The sequence below is a fragment of the Hyaena hyaena genome, unplaced genomic scaffold (assembly GCF_003009895.1).
Source record: "Hyaena hyaena isolate Hyena2069 unplaced genomic scaffold, ASM300989v1 scaffold_821, whole genome shotgun sequence".
Taxonomy (NCBI): Eukaryota; Metazoa; Chordata; class Mammalia; order Carnivora; family Hyaenidae; genus Hyaena; species Hyaena hyaena.
In genome coordinates this window covers 631930-648930 of record NW_024081452.1, presented here as the reverse complement: position 1 = coordinate 648930, position 17001 = coordinate 631930, and the positions used below count along the sequence as shown (strand labels likewise).

Genomic DNA, 17001 nt, shown 5'->3' with positions numbered 1-17001 from the left:
TAATAGCATATTATTTCTTGGGTAACTCAATTTTTATTTCTAATTTGCTAGTTCCTAAGAATAAAAATTTCGCAGGATGCTATCATTAAATATATTTCTTAATTAAATTTTCCCCTTTTATCAAAGGTCTTTTTCACAAGCAGTATGTTACTTCAATATCCAGCCTACTTTCCTAGTCAAAAGTAAACAGAATCCTAACTCCTGAAATAGCACGAATAAAGATAAATAATAAAAACATAGCTATGAGTAATATACTTTATTTAAAAAAAGAAATTCAGGTTCTTCTCTGTTGGAACTATTTCTAAAACACATTTTGCATTTAACATTCATACCTTGTCTCTTCTTGATTAAGTGGAGGATTGTTCCTACACATATGACTCTAGACTTCCATGTATATTTGATGTTAATGATTTTGGTTCTCATCCCTCCCTTTTTTGGCTGTTAATGTATTAACTTTTTAGTGAGGTACTCACTCTCCACCCCACCTCCTGTTCTCCCTACTTCATAATTCCTAATCTGTTTGAGGTTACTGAACAGAAAAAACTGGTACTGAGCTGGTAAGTTCATATCCTAAAGCAACAGAATCTTGCCTGAGGATAGTGCTACTTCCAGGAAATGGAAAGAGGTACTTTGAGCTTTCTAATTGCTAACTTCCTCCATTTTCAGAAGTCTCTGTTCACTTTGGGGCTCTTATCTGGACTGAAGATGGTCAACACGACATAAGTATGTTCTTAGATTACTGGAGATATGAGTAATGTCTTGGGTATGAACTGAACACTACCATGCATTTACTGAAAAAACAGCTGACACAAAACTGTAAGCAGGAAGATAAGCCTTATTGGGAATAAAATTGTTATGATAAAATAAGGTAAATTCGATCCCTATTTAAAGTTTAATGTTTTTCACAAAAATTTAACAGAATAAAGTAATGCATTTATGATTTACCTGCAAATCCTGAGCACAACACAGCAATGGCTATAGCACCAAACCCTAACAATGGATTCTGTTCCACCTGTAATAATAATGTTTTGAAAGTTATTAGTGACTCATAAAAAAATAGAATTCATCCAAGAGATCAAATGACTACAAAAATTTGTTATGGTTCTACTGAAAGTATGTGCCACATCAAACACAGCTAGTCTATAGATTAAAATAGAAACCAATCAAAGGCCATTCTAGAGATTAACTAAAGCACTTAAGTTAAAAAGGTTTCCCTCCTCGGGGCGCCTGGGTGGCTTAGTCAGTTGAGTGTCCGACTTTCGCTTAGGTCATGATCTCCCGGTTCGTGGGTTCGAGCCCCGTGTTGGGCTCTGTGCTGACTGCCAGCTCAGAGCCTGGAGCCTGTTTCAGAGTCTTTGTCTCCCTCTCTCTCTGACCCTCCCCTGCTCATGCTGTCTCTCTCTCTCTCCTAGAAATAAATTTTAAAAAACAAACAAACAAAAAAAAGGTTTCCCTCAAATTGCATCCATGGTAAATACTTACCAGAACATATGTGCCGATTTCCTAATAACAAACAAGCAGTCCCCTTGCATAGAATTTTGCATAGTCAGCCTGCCTCTTATTTTAACTTCTGCCATCACCCTAATTCAAGCCCTGATAGCCTCAATCACAGAAATGGTAACAGTTTAACTCATATATTTCCTATCACCTGCAGAATGAAGTAAGGACTTTTAAAATTTCCTTCTTTACCAAATTTTTATCAAATATTAATAGCATACATGCTATGTAACAGATACACTGTCTTATGTACTAAATGAATAAAGATGATACACAGCTGTGGTTCTTAAATAGTTCCTGGATGGGAGAGATTGACAGGTATATATAACCATAATTTTGTGCTAAAAGATGCATGTATATGTGCCCTAACCTATTTCAACTTTATTTCCTCTTTCTTCCCTAAACTAACCCTCAAAGAACTTTCATCAGTCTTTCCTCAGAGATAAATTTTATATCAGTAGTAACACTGAAACTAAAGAGTTGAGACACATGCTATACTATGACAAGCACATACCTTGTTCAAAGTAAACAGCCTGATATAGATGAGTATTGCTTTATGTTAAACGAGAGAGAAAGATTCGTCTATGTGACTGCAGCTGTTACTGCTATTAATGACTTACTAGCAAAATGCTAAAACAGATAACTTAAAAAATTTAATGGTCATCACTAGAAAACAATATAGCTTTCCTAAGAATAAGACACACCAAACTTCCTTATAAAGAGATTCCTAATTAGTAGGAGGGGAATTCTATACAGACCGTGTTTTGCAAGAAATTTGACAGATCGGCATACTATTTTTGTGAGCAAGACAGAAATGCATTGAGAATAGCAATACAATTCTATCCATAGCTGAGTGAATTCTCTTCCAGCAAAGTGCTAATGGAATGAAACAAAGCTAGACCAATAATCAATACCAGCTTGCCAGGCATATGAAGCAACCACCTTAGAAATATCCCCTAGGCCCAGTCAGGCCTTCAGTTGACTGCTATTGTAGCCAATATATTGATTGCAACTTTCGAGAGACTTCAAGCCAGAACACCTAGCTAAGGCCCCCTCAAATTCCTGGCAGACCTATAAAAATTTTGAGAGAGAAGGTTTATTAGTAAGCAAGAGGGGGAGAAGTCTAGTTAAAGACAGATCTAAAAGCATAGCTACAGAACTCTGGTCCTGTCCTGTCTAAATTTTTGGTGAAGACTCAAAGACCTATTTGTCAAATCTGTAGAACAACTCAAAAACCTAATAATGGATAATAAGGACCTCAAAGGCCTGAATGATGACCCAAAGCTAACAAGATACTGTAACAAATAAAAGACATCCTGGATCTTGGTTTAGAAGAGGCAGCCCACTGCAACATGAAACCTTTGAAATAAACTATGTTGTGTGAAACTGTGTATAATCAGTTATAGAAGGGCTGTCTTCCCTCCACCTCCCCCAAAAAACTGATAGGCTAATTTAACAAATCTCTAGTATTCAGAACAAAAGAAGTAATTCACAAGTTACATTTCATGATGCTCAGTCAACAGCTAGAGACTGTGTGAAGTTTTAAGACTACTGAGGAACAATAATGAATGCATCTAGAAGAGAAATACAAGGAAGTACTGGGGCAAGAGGCAGGGACTCAAGAACTCTCTAGAAAATACAGAAAGAAACAACCAGGTGGTCTCAATGGGGAGGAAAAAAAAGACTTGGAGGGTGGTGATGTGACTGTCCTCAAACACCCAAAGGATCATCCTGTGGAGTTGGTAGGGATTTGAGTTATTCTGACAGGAACAATGAGAGGCAGTTACAAGAAGCTCCACTTTGCTTAAAATATGAAAGAAGTTTGTATGGTGGTCCAAAAGTGGGAAAGCTGCCCCTTACTCTGCTTTAGCTTACTAAGCTTTTCACACACATTACCTCTGTGAGGTAACATCTTTTCTAATGGTGGGAAGTGTTAAAAGTTGCTATTTAACTTTCATTTGCCTTACTACCCAATAAATTTCTCTGCAAGGTATACAAATGAATTAAGTGTGCAGTGCATATTTGATCAATGTTTTGAAATACCACCAGCATATAAGCATGTTTAAATATCATGTGATGACCATAAAAATTCATCTAAACCTCATTTTCCAGGGGGAAAAAATCCTCCATGTAGTTTTCAGGCTAGAAACTACATAAATAACTGACTTCCTATTTGAACAGCCCCTCCATGCATCTCCAGCTGCCTTATACCTCTAGAAGAGCCACAGTCTTTTATTTGCTGAAAGGTGAAGAAAGTATTCGATTGTAGAGGAAAACTCCTGAAGGCCATTCACTAGAGTCCCACTTCCTAATTCCTTTAGTAAAGGAATACACCTTTGTATTGGTGTATGGTGTAAAGTATACACCATATTTTTGAAAATCAGGTAGGTACCATTTAAGTCTTAAATTGAAAATTAGGAAGGCACATTTGGCCCTATTTTAGTTACCGATTATCAGTAAAAACACTACTCCTCCTATAATCCCTATCACTGACAGCGAGTGTGCAAAAAGATTAAAAAGAAAAACTTTGAGTTCAGAGAAAAGATGAAAATTAGATAAAGAAAACTTTCCTTGGTGTTCTTGAGAAAAAAGTCTAAAAGAAGCCTGTAAGTTCTGAACATACAAACTGTATGAAATTGGCACAATTTTAGTAACAGGTTAGCTATTAATTGTACCTTTTGACAAGTTAATTCACCTCTTAAGACTTCAATTTTGTGGTGTCTGAGTGGCTCAGTTAAGCGACCAACTTGATTTCAGCTCAGATCAAGATCATGGGATCGAGCCCAGCATAAGGCTCCATGCTGAGTGTGGGACCTGCTTGGGATTCTCTCCGATCTCTCTCTCCCCAATCTCTCTCTCTCCCCCCCCCCACCCAGTTTGCATACTTGCGCCCTCTCCCTCTCCCTCTCCCTCTCTCTCTCTCTCTCTCACACACACACACACACACACACACTAGATGAATAAACTTTAAAAAATGTTCTGAGGTTTGTCTTAAAAAAGACTTCAGTTTTATCATCCATAAAATGAAGGGGGTTGACTGCATTAAGATGCCTTCCATGTCTAACATATTTTATGCATATTCCCCTCCAGAAAAATAGGAGGCTGGAACAATTAAGTTATTATTAATAATAACATTATCCTAAAGGAGTAAAAAAAGCCTACCTGTAGAGCAAAGATTATTTTCAAAGGAATGTGCTACATTCACCAATGTGATTGTCTAAAGTGTTATAAGATTAAGGAAGTGTTCTATTTTAGTTCTGGTGAGCATTCTGTCTCTTACCACAACTTTTGTAGCTTGAGCTGGTTTCCACTGTACAAGTATGACTCCACCACACAGCATAAAAACTGAAATCCACTGTAATTTGCTTAGTGTCCGGTTTAACATTAAAACAGTACATAAAGCAGTGCAGGGAATCTTCAACTGATAGGTCACCTAGAAACAAAACAATAAATTAATGAACTCAGGTAATGTTAGTGTCTGACACAAATATTTGCTATTAATTGATTATGGAGAAAAAATGTGATAAAGGGTTAATAAAAAATCTTTCACCATAAAAACTTTTTAAGACTCTACATTTTTCATTGTCATTTACCTCCACTTACCTGATACACTGCTGCATCCAGATTGCTAAGAGCTAGGAAAGCCATATTGTTCTGAACAGCATACACCAATGATGGCACACTTAACTTCATCAGTTCCTTGGGGCTCCCCAGGACATTTTCTCTTAAAGATGCCTTGAATCTACCCAGACTACCAGTTTCTCTTTGAAAACAAAAGGGTGAGAAAGGGGTGAGAAAGAAAATTAAAGAGCATTTTTAAAAAATATTTTAAGTAGTCTCTATACCCAACATGGGGTTCAAACTCACAACCCCGAGATCAAGAGTTGCATGCTCTATTGGGGTGCCTGGGTGGCTCAGTCTGTTAAGCATCTGACTTCAACTCAGTTCATGAGCACACTCCTCCTGAGTTCGAGCCCTGCGTCAGGCTCTGTGCTGCAGCTCCGAGCCTGGAGCCTGCTTCCAATTCTGTGTCTCCCTCTCTCTGCCACTCTCCCTCTCCCACTCATGCTCTTTTTCAAAAATAAACATTTTTTTAAAAAGTTGCATCCTGTATCAACTGAGCCAGCCAGATACCCCAAGAGTATCCTCTTGATAAGATTCCTTCACACAGAACAGTCCTATTGTGCTAGGTCCACTGATGTAATTTAGCAAACTTGTTTTTCAACTAATTTTAGATTAAAAGAAACATAACTGCATAAAAGAAAAACAATTACAAGTTCTATTTGGGAAAATATGACAATTAGGTTTACCACCTCTGGTCAAAGCTCTAGGAATTTTTAAGTATATTAAATAATGATGCAACAGGAAACCAGAACTGCTAATACTACCTATAAATTTTTGATGTAATCCCTCCCACTTTAACTGTCATTACATCAAGTCCACCCTCATTATTTTAATTAATTAGGTTGTATATTATTAAAGGTTTTTTTTTAATTACAGTTTTTGGTAGTTATGGAAGTTACTTGGGATAGGGATTGAGCAATTCATGTCAATATTCTCTGTAAATCAGTTCAGTGCTTATGAAATATAGTAGATAATACATCTTAGCATATTCTCATAAAACTGAAGTGCATATCTATAATTTTCAGGAAATAGTAATAATTTGTTAATACTAACAAAACTATTTGTAATGTATATAAATTTGCTACTTGATGCATATGCATGCTCTTAACTATTCTTATTTTACCTCAGGAGGAACTAGCTAATATGGCTCATATTTCCCCTGTTGAAAATTTCCTGAAAATAAAATTAAAACAATGTTTTATAATAAGCACCAACACCAATGAAGGGGCTATATCAAAAGGGTCCTAACTGGAATTCACAATATCCTTAAGGGGACAAGACCATAATATTTCTGCAGGGAGATCTGTTTTAACTCAACCTGACAGTCACAATGAGCCTTTACATGTTTGGTTAATAGAATCAACAATCAGTAACTGAATTTTCTCATATTTGTATACTGCAAAAGTAATTTCCCATGTTCTGAAGGGGGGTGGAAAGTCCATCGTCAAACTGATCACCTGTGCCTATGCAAGAAAATGCTTAAATATGACAGGAATTTTTGCCTAGGTCATAAAACAAGACACCCTTCTTAGTTAAGGTCTTCTTCTGTAGCCAGATTCAACACACTCCACGCCACTGTGGTAAATCTATCTGCTGAAAAGTAATGCACACAGCCTGATGGGAGACTCAACTCTATCCAGAAAAGGGAAAGAATACCAAAAAGATCACTACTGAGAAATTCTATGTAGTGGAGTTTTCCAGGTATCTTAAGATTGGCCCTTTAAACATCTGACTCTTTTTCATGTTTATTTCTGAGAGAGGGAGACACAGATCTGAAGCAGGATCCAGGCTCTGAGCTGTCAGCAGAGCCCGATGCAGGGCTCGAACCCATGACCTTGAGATCATGACCTGAACAGAAGCTGGACGCTTAACCAACCAAGCCACCCCGACACACACACACACACCCTTTCAATGCAACATTCTTTTTTAAATTACTTTTTAATGCCAATCTAAGATGTCCTATTACTTTCTGAATACCTTAAACCATATTTTTTCAGAGACTTTTCCCTCAATCATATAATTGAATAACAAAATAAAAATGATGTATTTAGAAAACATTTTCTTTAATGTCCTACTTCTCGCTAGTAAGCACAAAATAGCAGAGATATAAATCTTACACACTATGAAGTACAGGACACTGCTTTTGTACTTTTAATGCCTTCCAAAATACTGACATATATTGCTATATCTTCAGAGTGGTTCCCACTGAGAAATACCCATTTGTCCCCATCTCCCACATTCCACCACCACGTCCACTGACCTACAATGGATTCCCCAAGCTCTAGTGTAGTGGCTAGTTCTTTCCCTAATCCCTTGCTATGGGCAATGCCATTTTACCTCCAGCCCTTAGAGATACTCCAAGCCTTCAGTGGTATCAGATGAATTATTGCCTATCCAGAAAACAGGTGGCCTATTTATTATGACTGGCTCTCTTTGTCCTATTTGGAACATGGACTGCACAAGTATCTACTATATCTAATAACTACCATGCCTGCACCAATAATCAAAGTTGCTGTGGTCCCTTTTCTGACACTTTTGTCCTTCCTTAATTCGTCCACCACACTTTCAGCTTTCACATAAAAAGAAGGACCTATGAAGTGCACCTGGGTGGTTCAGTCGGTTAAATGTCAATGTCAAACTCTTGATTTGGGCTCAAGTCAAGATCTCATGGTTGTGAGATTGAGCCCAGCATCAGGCTCCACTCTAGGCAAGCATGGAACCTATGTAAGATTCTCTCCCTCTCTCTCAAAAAATAAAAAAGCAGGGCCTGTGCAACATCACCAGCCAACCTGAGTAATCCATTGTGACAAACCAGAAAAGTACACTGTGTCAGGATTGACTTCAGGTGTTTGGCTCTTCTGGGTATATCATTTATGTTAGGTGCTTAGGAGCTACTACTTATTCACTGTCAGGAAGGCTTTAGTATATTTTTCTGGTTCCTTCTCTAATGCAGATATCAGAGAAACCAAACTATTTCAAAATGCTAACTACTGGAAACTTCAAATTTCACTGTAGTGCCTTAGATTTTTAATTCTAATTCTAATAATTAACATTGCACAATGTAGTGCAATATTATATAATCATAATAAGATATGTCAAAGTAACTTAAAAAAAATAGCAGAGGATGCTAAAAGAACTTATGAAAGAAAACAAAAGCTCTGGAATAACAGAAAAATATCAGGGGTGCCTGCGTGGCTCAGTCTGACTTTGGCTTAGGTCATGATCTCATGGTTCATGAGTTTGAGCCCTGCATCAGACTCTCTGTTGCCAGAGAAGAGCCCACTTTAGAACCTCTGTCTCCCTTTCTCTCTGTTCCTCTCCCAAATGCAAACTGTCTCTCTCAAAAATAAACATTTTTAATGTCAAATACACACACACACACACACACACACACACACACATATATGTATGTATCAGAAAGTAAAATAAAGAGGTTTAGGAAGCATAAGAAAGAATAATGATCAGATTAAATCCTGCTTAATTTAACACAGGTATTAAGAATAGACCTCTTAATAAAAAGAATATAGCTCTTAAAGCTTGCATTTAGCTTTACTCACTAAAGTAAAAAAAAAACCAAATAACTGCAACATATCTTCCAAAAAACACTAGTAGTTATCTGTTGTTTTTACTATTAAACAAAAATAACAATTTTAAATATACTACAGCTTTGAATATACTATAAAAAGGAACATATAAAAACAAAAGGGCATTTTTTTCTTTCATTTTCCTGCCCTGTTACTTACTTAGAAATTAAATCCTTTATTAAGCACCTTTTGTTAAAAACAAATGTATTAAATTCAATTCTATAAATGGCACTGCTAGATAAGAAAAAAAGCATGTATAATAAAAAAGCACATCAAAAAAAATTTTTTAGAGATCATCTTTCACATTAAATTTCTTATTTGAACAATTGGTTTCATTTTTATCACTGGAATAGAATCTATGTGCAACTTTTTGTTACCTGAAGAAATTCTGAAGCTCCACATTGATTGCAGAGATTCCGCTGCCGCCTCCCCCCCTAAAATTTCCCATCAACCGGCTGAAACCAATTCTTTTTGACCTATGTTTGGTCAAAAGTAGGCCTCCTTCTTCCAGCTCCTGATCTGATGAGAACTACTAGGAGGCACAAAATCCTTGGCTAGTTACCAAGGCACTGTGCAGAATGAAACACAAGTTACTTATGAGCTTAAGAAAGTTAAATCTTGTTTATGAATTTCTTATCATCTGCAAAGTTAAATATGACTGAGTCACATAAAAGACTTTGAGGACTAGATATAAAAACCAATAATGAGGTCACTTGAGGACAAAAATATCTACCATAAGGTACATGACTTACATCCTCCCTATGACCCTAAACCCATTACAACATGGGTACAAAGAAGCAGCCAAAACCGTAAACCCTGCAGGAGAAACAGAAAAGGGCTATATAATCTGTAAGTACCTGACAGCTACGTTATTCTGGATAACACTACAAAATACTTAAAATCATAATTTTAAGTAAAATAATTTTCTCCAGTCTTACATAATGGATTTCATTTATTACTAAACACACCCAAAGTGTGTATATATGTACATATATATGTATATAAGTATATATATGTGTGTGTGTATATGTATATATATATATATATATATATTTGCACATCCTGCTAGACTTATGGAGTCTTTATAGACTATGGTGAATAACAAACAATACAAAGTTGACCTTGTTCTATGACAATGTGAAAGTGTTTGCACTTCCATTTCTTCATACCACAAATGACAGGTTTAAATCAAAATCGTCAGTTTTAATAGCTGTGACAGCATTTAGTAAAGAATACAACTAAGCAGTAATTTTCCTATGAATTATAACAGTAACTAGTTTTGAGCACCACAACATTTTAAATGTCATACTGTTTCATGTTTCAATCATATGATAACTCAGAAATTGGTTAACTTATAACTCAAAAGACTTTTAAAAAATCAACTTAATCACATATAGAGCTTTTGCAACACCAAACTGCTAATCTGTCCCCTCCCCCAAAATATAGCATTTAGTAATTTCCTTTTTGATTTGAAAGTGATCTGATTTAATCATACCTGTACACAACGCTGTGGTAAAAAAACAGTAACTACACCTTTGTTTAGACTGCAAACAACCCAAATGCCCATCCATAGAGAATAGAATATATAGTATATACATATAATGGAACACAACACAACTCTTAAAATGAATAAGACAGATTTCTGTGTACTGACATGAAACAATCTCTAAAATAAAATGTTTCAGTGGGGGGAAAAGTACAATGGAGCATGTATATACACATATTACATGTAATTGAAACTCACCCATTAGTCCAAGTAAACTTTAAGCCTTATTTATCATAGTAGCCATCTATTACTTCTTCCCCATACTCTTTTTTTCTTACAGTTCTAATTTATTAAAATAAGTATAATTTTGTATTCCAAAACTTACTATAAATTATAAGTAAAATCAACAAGGATAGAAAAACTTAAAATTGATTACAAACCAACAAAAAAAGGGTCAGTTTTTTAAATGAATAACAAAATTACACTGAAGGGGAAAAGGAGAACTAACCTAAGTATTCTTTAAAAAAGTTTACTATATGCTCTAAACTTTTTAAAGGTAAAAACAACTACATACAAATACTGAACTTTAGCTAATTGGTTTTTTTCAGAACAGTATGTTAGAAATTCTGAAGCTATCTATATACTCTAAGCAAATAAGTAAGTATCTTGAGGATAATGGAAACCACACTCATTACCATTAGAGAAGGGAACAAATATGGTAAGGGAACGTTAAAATGAACTGTGGTCTTAGATCATATTTATAAGTATCACACAATATATAACTCATGGTTATACACACAGACATATCCATACACATACAGAAATAGATAGGTATGTATGTATATGCATACACATATTTCCTACCTCTGCTGAAAGGGCCTAGAAGCAATGATACCTCAGAAGCAATGGGCACACCTAGTATTTAGATTATGGTTGGGGCGGGTACCTTGCTATGATTGATAAAAATGTGGAAAAAAGAGAGAGAGGGAAAAAAAGAAGCTTGAAGAAGATCACACTGCCCAAATCTGGGACAATTTGAGCATCGAAATATATAATGTTAATGGATTCTAGCCCTTACAATGAATCCATGAATCTATGCAGTGTGTGAGAGAGACAGAGACAGAAAAGGAAAGCTTCTCACAGTAGAATGCTAAGCAATAAATATACAAGAAATGGTGGAATTAAGAAATTACCATTTGGCCACATCAATGAGCAATAAAACTAGAGAGTGAAAGTGTTATGAGAAACAGTATTTACTTCGTCACAAAGTATCTCTCCACAAGATATTTATAATTTACAAAGAGAAAATTGGTAACACTATGTGGAGAAATCTAGCAGGCACTACCTGAAGAAATCAAAATTAAATTACCAGTGAGGGAGCAAATAGATACTGTGTGCCTCACGATACACTGCCCTGAGGGCACATCATTTCTGTGATATTTCTGACCAAAAACAAAGCAAAAGCAAAAATAAAAACAAATATAATCACATGAAAGCTTTTACTAAACAAACTGACGGACATTCTAGTAAATAAATGGACTATGCTCTTTAACAATATCAAAGACATGAAAAAAAGAAAGATGGGGGAACTGTCCCAAATTAAAGGAAGCTAGAGATAGGACTTAAATATTATTTTACTATTAAAGACATTAGGGTCGTCTGGGTGGCTCAGTCAGTTAAGCATCCAACTTTGGCTCAGGTCATGATCTCACAGTCCATGGGTTCTAGTCGCCACATCAGGCTCTGAGCAGGTAGTACAGAGCCTGCCTGGGATTCTCTCTCTCTCGCTCTCTCTCTCTCTCTCTCTGTGTGTGTGTGTGTGTGTGTGTGTGTGTGTGTGTACGCCCCTACCCCACTTCTGCACTCTCAAAAATAAGTAAACTTTTAAAAAAAGGACCTTAGTGGGCAACTGGCAAAATTATCTAAGGTTTATCAAATAACAGTATTGTGTCAACATTGATATCTCAACTTTAATATTTCATGATTAGTTAACAGAATGTCATTGTTTCAGGAAATATGCACTAAAGAATCTAGGGACAAAGGGGCATCTTGTATAAAACTTCTCACGTAATTCAGAAAAATAAAAGCATAAATATACTGAAAAAAACTATAAAGCATACATGGTAGGGGCACCTTGGTGGCTCAGTCAGTTAAGTGTTGGACTCAGGTCATTATCTCATGGTTCTTGAGATCAAGCCCCATTTTGGGCTCTGCATTGACAGCATAGAGCCTGCTTGGGATTCTCCCTTTCTGCCCCACTCTCACATGTGCACGCTTACAAGCGCTCTCTCTCAAAAATAAACAAAATTTTTTTTAAAAAGCATACATGGTAACATGTTAGCATTTAGAAATAAAAAATGAGAAAAACGAAAAACAAAATTGAAGATTACTGAAATGTCTAACAATGCTACTACATTCTTATCTTTGTCCTTGCTAATCAAAACCTGCTCAATTATTTTGCTATGCTAAGAGACTCATAATTTGAAAATTAAAGATCAGGGAACATGTCTTCTAATCCTATTGCTGCGAATCACCTTCTATGCATCTTTGGCAAATAAATCTTCCCTCAGCCTAAGATTTCCCATAATAGAAGATTAAATAATAGCTACAAGTAAAATAAAGGTCCAAGAATAAAATGAAAATTGGCTGTATTTACCTGCATGTTTCCCTCACTGTCTGAGGGGAGACAAAAAAGAATGTTTCCTGAAAACCATCACTCTGGAAGCCTGCCACTCTGAATACCATCAATCCTGAATGTCTGCGGCAAATTTAGTTGCTGCAATCTTATAAGATGTTTGGCACTTCACATAACACGTTTTGACAGTGATTAACAGATTGTATTCCAGAGTGTGGTTACTTGCTTTCTAAAGAAAAGAAGTTAGATGCCTGCTCATTAGGTTTTCAAAATTCATTTTTGACAACACTGCCAAAAAGAAGCTTTATTCTTTCGTTTTTCTAAGGCAGTTTTAACTTACAACATTATATATTATAGTAGTATTTTCCTGATTTAATGTGCAGTTTTCTTGGAGACCATACCAAGGTTTGCATTTCTCTGCCTTCTGTTCTCTTACCACAACCTGAAAAATGTGTTTTTACTTTTTTTCTGAAAAAATGTAAATGAACCCCATGGTTTTTATTAGGCTGGGGTGCAAGGGTGGCTCAGTCGGTTAAGCGTCCGACTTCAGCTCAGTTCATGATCTCACAGTTGGTGGGTTCAAGCCCCGTGTCGGGCTCTGTGCTGACAGCTAGCTCAGAGCCTGGAGCCTGCTTCAGATTCTGTATCTCCCTCTCTGACCCTCCCCTGCTCACACGGTCTTTCTCTCAGAAATTAAAAAAAAAAAGTTAAATATCCTAGGGATGCCTGGGTGGCTCAGTCGTTTGAGTGTCCCAACTTCGGCTCAGGTCACTATATCACAGTTTGTGGGTTTGAGCCCTGCATCAAGCTCTGTGCTGACAACTCAGGGTCTGAAGCCTGCTTCGGATTCTGTGTCTCCCTCTCTCTGTCTGTCCCTCCCCCATTCATGCTCTGTCTCTCAAAAATAAACATTAAAAATTTTTTTTAATTAAAAAAGTTAAATATCCTAAACGTATCAGAAAAATTTCAAGTGAATTTCATTTAGAATTTGTTTATATATATATGTATATGTATGTGTACATATATATATGTACACATACATATATATGACAAAGAAAAGATTTGAGATTAAAATTAAGCTACTGTCTTCCAATGTTTCAGCAAACCAGCCTTCAGACTACAAAGGTTTTTTTCCATACTAATAATACCCATGCTTCAGGGGATGCAATCCCACTACTCCTACACCATGGAAGGGAAAAAGGAAGAGAAAGAACCCAAGAGAATGGAGTCTCCACCACTGGACTTGGATTGCCAACATAATTCTATCCAACATATTCCTTGGTAGAGGAACTGCCTACCACCTCAAAACCTGAGAGACTGGCCATTCATTTAAAACATGAGTCAGGATGGGGCGCCCGGGTGGCGTAGTTGGTTAAGCGTCCGACTTTCACTCGGGTCATGATCTCGCGGTTCGTGGGTTCGAGTCCCGCGTCGTGCTCTGTGCTGACTGCCAGCTCAGAGCCTGGAGCCTGTTTCAGTCTGTGACTCCCTCTCTCTCTGACCCTCCCCTGCTCACGCTGTCTCTCTCCTAGAAATAAATAAAACATTTAAAAAAAAAAAACAAAAAACATGAGTCAGGAACCTTGCTGATCCATTTGGTCAGGTCAAATTTATTAGACAGAGATCATATTAATGAGTCCCTTTCAAGTCTCAAAGTTCTGACACAAGAGAGATGAATGACTAGACTTCAGATCTCCAAAGCTCACCAGGAACCATCCCAGGAGCTACAACTGCCTCTACTTAAAATCCTAGGACCTAAATATTCTAATTTGTCTAATTCGGGCACTTGATTGAAGTTATACTTAGCCTAGTCTACTTAATTTAACTCTTAGAAAATTCTAGGACACTGCTTCACACTAGACTGACTCTTGTTATTTTTTAAACAAACTGACCTCCGTTTGCCTAAACATACTGCATCTATTATTGTGGGTTCTTCTTTATGTAGGTTCTGTGGCTTCTAGTTGTACTGTCCAGAAAAAAGTAATCTTTAAGGTATATGGTGTCAACAGGCAGTGAGAGTGAGAATAGCTTTATGAGTTTGCTCTCTTCTGACAATTTCTTCTAATCCCGTAAGATTAAATACTTCATGTGATAAGGACATCCATATTTACTTCTCCAGCCCAGACCTCATCTGTGTTCAAGACTCATCAGTGCAACTGCCTATTCTCCATAGCTCACTTGGATGTCTCAGAGGCACTAAAAACTTTATATCTATCCAAAATTAAATTCTTGATATCCCCTTCCCTCAAATCTGCTTTTCTTCCCGCTTTGGAAAAAAATAACTCTACCCAGTTTTTTCTATTAAGAAATACAGATATGATTCTTAACACCTCCCTTCCCTGACCTACTGTAGTTGATCCTCATTATTCATGGGTTCTGTATGTATGAATCTACCTATTTGCTAAGTGTATTTGTAACCTCAAAATCAATACTCCTAGCACTTTTACAATCATAGGTGGACATGTACAGAGCTGCCAAAATTCTGAGTTGCCTAATACACACATTCCCAGTTGCAGTCAAAAAAGACAATGCTCTGCACTCTTGTTTCAGCTCTTATACTGTAGTCTATTGACTGCCCCATTTTCCACATGCTTGGGCTCTTTGGTGGTGATTTTGCTGTTTGAAATGGCCTCCAAGCATATTGTTCAATTCCAGAACAGCTGTAATGTGTCTTAAAGGAGAAAACAGATGTTATGCAAGATTTCTTTAGGTATGCATTATAGTCTACTGGCTGTTGAGTTCAATGCTAACAAATCAGCATATATTAAATAAGATGTCTTTAAAACAAAAACAGGCATAAAATAAGGTTATATATTGATCAGTTGATGAAAATATTATAACCAGAGGCTCACAGGAACCTAACAGTTTTTCCTCTAGGAGCACTAGTTCAGTATTAACTAATTCAGAGTCCATGGTGACTTCATAGAACTATTGTGAATAAAAATCAACTGTGGAGGTGCCTGGGTGGCTCAGTGGATTAAATGTCTGACTTTGGCTCATGTCACATCTCATGGTTCGTGAATTCAAACATCACACCGGGCTCTCTGCTGTCAGCACAGGGCCCACTTTGGATCCTCTGTCTCACTCTCTGCCCCTCCACCACTCATTCTCCCTCTCTCTCTCTCAAAAATAAACATTAAAAAAAAAAAAAATCACCTGTGTATAAAACCCCACCAAGTCCTATAGATTCTCCTTCCAAAACATAGTTCAGATACATTAACTTCTCTTTATCCCGTGTTGTCACAGTAGGCTATTATCTCTGGCCTGTAATAAGCTTCCGTACTTCCAACTCTTGCACCCTTCTAATCCATTCTCCTCAAAAGCAGTGACTCTTAAAGCAAAATGGATCAACACTGGTTAGTCTCTGATTTAAACCGTTCAATTATTGCCTAATGCACTTAAAATCCAAAATTCCTCACAGGCCCCTGCAGACCTCTCCTGCTTCATCTTAGCACCACTCTCTTCTCACAACACTACAAACATAGTGATTTGCTGCTGCTGTTCCTTAAAAATCAAGAATTTTTCTGCCTCAGGTACTTCAAAGCACTGTCATGTCTGTCTTCTCTTGGCTCTTTTCCTACATAACTTCTACTCAATCTTCAGGTCTAGTTTTTGTTGTGGTTTTAAATTTTTTTAATGTTTATTTTTGCGAAAGAGACAGAGCATGAGTGGGGGACAGGCAGAGAGAGAGGAAGACACAGAATCTGAAGCCGGCTCCAGGCTCTGAGCTGTCAGCACAGAGCCCGACGCAGGGCTTGAACCCACAAACCACGAGATCATGACCTTAGCCAAAGTCAGACGCTTAACCAACTGAGCCACCCAGGCGCCCCTCTTCAGGTCTGTTTTTAAAAAAACTTTTTGTTAAATGTTTTATTTCATTTCTGAGACCAGGGGAGGGTCAGAGAGAGAGGAAGACACAAAATCTGAAACAGGCTCCAGGCTCTGAGCTAGCTGTCAGCACAGAGCCCAACCAAGTGGGGCTTGAACCCACAAACCACAAGATCATGACCTGAGCCGAAGTTGGACGCTTAACCAACTGAGCCACCCAGGCGCCCCAGAAGAAAGGCTTCCAGGTCTGTTTTAAATGTAACTTTTTCAGAGAGAAAGCCTTCCTACCCAAATGCAGACCCTCTATTATACTTATTTACAGCATCTTCTACTTATCCTTACCACCA

The 17001-nt window shown here is 37.1% G+C and overlaps 1 protein-coding gene across 2 annotated transcripts in view; it reads right to left on the bottom strand.

Annotated features, from left to right (window-relative positions):
• SLC35A1 (solute carrier family 35 member A1) overlaps positions 1-17001 on the bottom strand; it is a 39795-nt gene that overhangs the window by 16731 nt on the left and 6063 nt on the right. For both annotated transcript variants that reach the window (XM_039219431.1, XM_039219430.1), the window contains exons 3-5: positions 5101-5260; positions 4778-4930; positions 946-1012 (exon numbers count right to left, since the gene is read on the bottom strand). In XM_039219431.1, the coding sequence (XP_039075362.1) occupies positions 946-1012; positions 4778-4930; positions 5101-5260 (380 nt within the window). The remainder of the gene's footprint in view (positions 1-945; positions 1013-4777; positions 4931-5100; positions 5261-17001) is intronic.